The following is a 4,054-nucleotide window of genomic DNA, read 5'->3' on the forward strand; positions in this document are numbered from 1 at the left end:
ACAAGTAAAACAGAGGCTTCCTGAAGCATTTTAAGCATTGTTTTCACAAGGCCCTTGCGAGAAGATCCATGCAAACCATCTGGATCCTAACACCTCCTGGAATTCCAATGGAAACATCAGCTTGCCCTTGTAGGAATGAAGGAAAAGCCCATACCTAACAAGGGCAAGGGAAGAAGCAGCAGCTGCAAAGAGTTGGTAAGGCTGGTGTCAGAAGTGAATCTAGTCAACTCTAATTTGAATTGGGGAGGCTCACCACTGCTGAGGCTCAAGCCAAAGTGACCCTCACTTGTGAAACCAACCGTGAGTAACCACAAGATGAACATCAGATTGGGGCATGAGTGGTAGTTCTCTGACACCCACGTCCGTGGAATCGTTAGCTCTCAGATCCGTATCCTGCTTTTCAATGACCATTCCCCTCCCATTTCTGCGAAGGTGTCCTCCCAGTTTAACAGGGGTAGCCGCACAGCCTTCGGCCCAGGCGGCCAGAACCTAGAGAGCCACCCCCGACACAGGCGGAGTAACCTGCCACGCGAACCGACTCACAAGAAGCAGAGAGGACCGGCCCTGGGATGGTTACGCAAGAAGGAGGTGGTTGTATCAACATTTCCGATGGCGGCAGCTGGGTGACGCAGCCGACGTTGGCCCCGTTGACGATGCCGAGGCAACCCGCTGAGGTCGCGCCGCCATAGTACCCGCCGCATGAGCCCAGGGAGCCCAGATTGCTGACGGGGTAGCCGCGTGGGGAGCCGCAAGATGGGAGGCAGGATGGGACAGCGCACGATGGGCCGCAGCTTGGGAAGTAACCGCAGGACATCTTGAGTAGAAGGAGATGAGTCTGGAATGACAGTCGAAGCAGGTGAGTTTACCTTTTTGACAGTGGAAGAATATGCTTCAGGTCAGTCAGGAAGATCGGTAAGAACTGCTTTTTAAATAAAGGTGGAGGAAACAAAAAAAAAGTGGGAATAAACAAACAAAAGGGACCTCCTAAATTCACAGGATCTTCATCGCTGTCAGATGGCCATCTAGCCTCTGTTGAAAACCCTCCAAGGAAGGAGAGCCCACCACCTCTCGAGGAGGAAGCCTGTTCCACTGAGGAACCGCTCGAACGGTCAGGAAGTTCTTCCTCATGTTGTTCATAGAATCATAGAATAATAGGGTTGGAAGAGACCTCCAGGGTCATCTAGTCCAACCCCCTGCACAATGCAGGAAACTCACAAATACCTCCCCCTAAATTCACAGGATCTTCATTGCTGTCAGATGGCCATCTAGCCTCTGTTGAAAAACCTCCAAGGAAGGAGAGCCCACCACCTCCCAAGGAAGCCTGTTCCACTGAGGAACTACTCTGTCAGGAAGTTCTTCCTAATGTTGAGCCAGAAACTCTTCTGATTTAATTTCAGCCTATTGGTTCTGGGGTTCTACCTTCTGGGGCTTCCTAATTCCTTCCTGCGTATTTGTGCTCAACTATATCTTCTGTTCTTGATAAAGTCCCCTCTGCTCCAGAAGAAACCGAACCTTTTCACACTATCTATTCGAGGACTGCCACTTAGTTTTGGGCATCTCTGCGGGACTGCATCTATGAACATATGAACCTGGGACCTTCTGCTTCCCAAGCAGATGCTCTACCACTGAGCCACCGTCCCTCCCCTGCTCTCCAGGGTCTCAAGCGGAGGTTTTTATAATAATAATAATAATAATAATAATAATAATAATAATAATAATAATAATAATAATAATAATAATAATAATAATAATAATAATAATAATATTTTATTTTTATATCCCGCCCTCCCCGCCAGGCAGGCTCAGGGCGGCTAACAGACATGGGGTCCCATGATTCACATTAAACAATATAACAGGCATGGGAGTCCCATGATTCACATAAAACATAGCAATTTAAACATTAATTACCAATAAGTTATTTAAAATACATAAAACATATAAAATAGGTGCTAAAATAATATAGTCCTGATGTATATGAGATGGCTAAATATCTGTTCGTTCGTTATCAGGTTCTGTCTCAAATACCACAAGATGTCTCAAATGCCAACTGAAAAAGAAATGTTTTGCAAGCCCTGCGGAATTGGTTCAGGTCCCGCAGGGCTCGCACCATCTCTGGAAGGTCATTCCACCAGCGAGGGGCTATCACCGGGAAGGCCTGCTCCCTAGTGGCCTTCAGCCTAACTTCTTTTCACACCTATTTGCCTGGACCCTTTTTTGGAGATGCCGGGGATTGAACCTGGGACCTTCTGCTTCCCAAGCAGATGCTCTACCACTGAGCCACTGTCCCTACCCTGCTCTCCAGGGTCTCAAGCTGAGGTTTTCCACACGTATTTGCCTGGACCCTTTTTTGGAGATGCCGGGGATTGAACCTGGGACCTTCTGCTTCCCAAGCAGATGCTCTACCACTGAGCCACCGTCCCTCCCCTGCTCTCCAGGGTCTCAAGCGGAGGTTTTCCACACCTATTTGCCTGGACCCTTTTTTGGAGATGCCAGGGATTGAACCTGGGACCTTCTGCTTCCCAAGCAGATGCTCTACCGCTGAGCCACCGTCCCTCCCCGCTACATACCTTGGATTGTTGCCAGTTTTGAAGAGGCCTTCTAGAGTTTCCACCCCAGCGCATGACAATCTGCGGACTGTTCATTGCTATCTATCGCACATTATTTTTCATACGCCGCCCAAAAGATTGCACCACCATAGCAAAAGACACATGATCGCATGTTGTAACAAAGGAGTGCTTGAATTAAATATGAACTTACCAAGCTTGCTAGAGTTCAGAAGTCAAGAGAAGCAGACGCTGTGGGAAGAGTCTGATCTTCTGAGTGCTTTTATACAGTTTGTCGAGGGATTGGGGGGGAGGGGGGGAATGTGATTTATGGCTGTACTCTCAAATTTCCTGCCTGTGCCTCAAGCCAAAGTGTTTTCCTTGTACCCTAGTCGCGCATGTCTATCCATTGCCTGTTTAATAAAATGTGTGTTTTACAACCTGCAATTCTCTTTCATTTGAGAAGATTGTAGGTCTTGCCGGGATGTTCTGTTATTATTTTCCCCTTCGAGATCGGTTAAGGATCTGCCTGTTCCATTAATAATTTCTATAAATTGGTATTTACTCCCACTTTAAGTCCCTTGTGAGCTCGCCCGGTTGGCGTCCAGAACTATTGCCTGATGGATTATGAAGCCTTTTGTATAGAGCAGGGGTGTCAAACTCATTTTGTTATGAGGGCCAAATCTGACATACCGTATTTTTCGCACCATAAGGCGCTCTGGATGATAGGACGCACCTTCCTCCTGGGGGGTGATAAGCTGCCTCCGATCCCGGCGCTTCCTCCGTGCCTGCCTGCCTGGCTCCAGCTTTGACGCTTACAGCAAGCGCCAGGATCGCTCCCTCTGCCCTCCGATCCCGGCGTTTGCTGTAAGCATCAGAGCTGGAGCCAGGCAGGCAGGCATGGAGGAAGCACCCGCCCCCTCCGCAAACCCAGCGCTTTGCAAGCGCCGGCTGTGGAGGGGGCAGCGTGCTTCCTCCGTGCCTTTCTGCCTGGCTCCAGCTTTGAAGCTTACAGCAAGCGCCAGGATTGCTCCCTCTGCCCTCCGATCCCGGCGCTTGCTGTAAGCATCAGAGCTGAAGCCAGGCAAGCAGGCATGGAGGAAGCACCCGCCCCCTCCGCAAACCCAGAGCTTTGCGACCGCCGGCTGTGGAGAGGGCAGCGTGCTTCCTCCGTGCCTTTCTGCCTGGCTTCAGCTCTGATGCTTACAGCAAGCCAGGATCGGAAGGCAGAGGGAGCGATCCTGGCGCTTGCTGTAAGCGTCAGAGCTGGAGCGAGGCAGGCAGGCACGGAGGAAGCGCCGGGATCGGAGGCAGCAGATCGCCCCCCCCCGGAAGGTAGGTACCCGTACCTTCGCTCCATAAGACGCACCCACTTTTCTCCCCACTTTTTTTTTGGGGGGGGGGAAGTGCGTCTTATGGTGCAAAAATATGGTAAATGAGACCTTGTCGGGCCGGGCCGGACCAGGCCATGTTGGGCCGGGCCTTGCGTGTACCTATTTAAGACTCGGTAG

The 4,054-nt window shown here is 50.5% G+C and overlaps 1 protein-coding gene across 1 annotated transcript; it reads right to left on the bottom strand.

Moving 5' to 3' along the window:
- Positions 1-445: 445 nt before the first annotated feature.
- On the bottom strand, positions 446-814 carry LOC132588705 (feather keratin B-4-like). The gene has a single exon (XM_060261079.1). It carries the CDS (start codon positions 812-814, stop codon positions 446-448), a length of 369 nt encoding a protein of 122 aa, XP_060117062.1.
- Positions 815-4,054: the final 3,240 nt, after the last annotated feature.

Source organism: Heteronotia binoei, chromosome 1 (genome assembly GCF_032191835.1).
Source record: "Heteronotia binoei isolate CCM8104 ecotype False Entrance Well chromosome 1, APGP_CSIRO_Hbin_v1, whole genome shotgun sequence".
Lineage (NCBI taxonomy): Eukaryota > Metazoa > Chordata > Lepidosauria > Squamata > Gekkonidae > Heteronotia > Heteronotia binoei.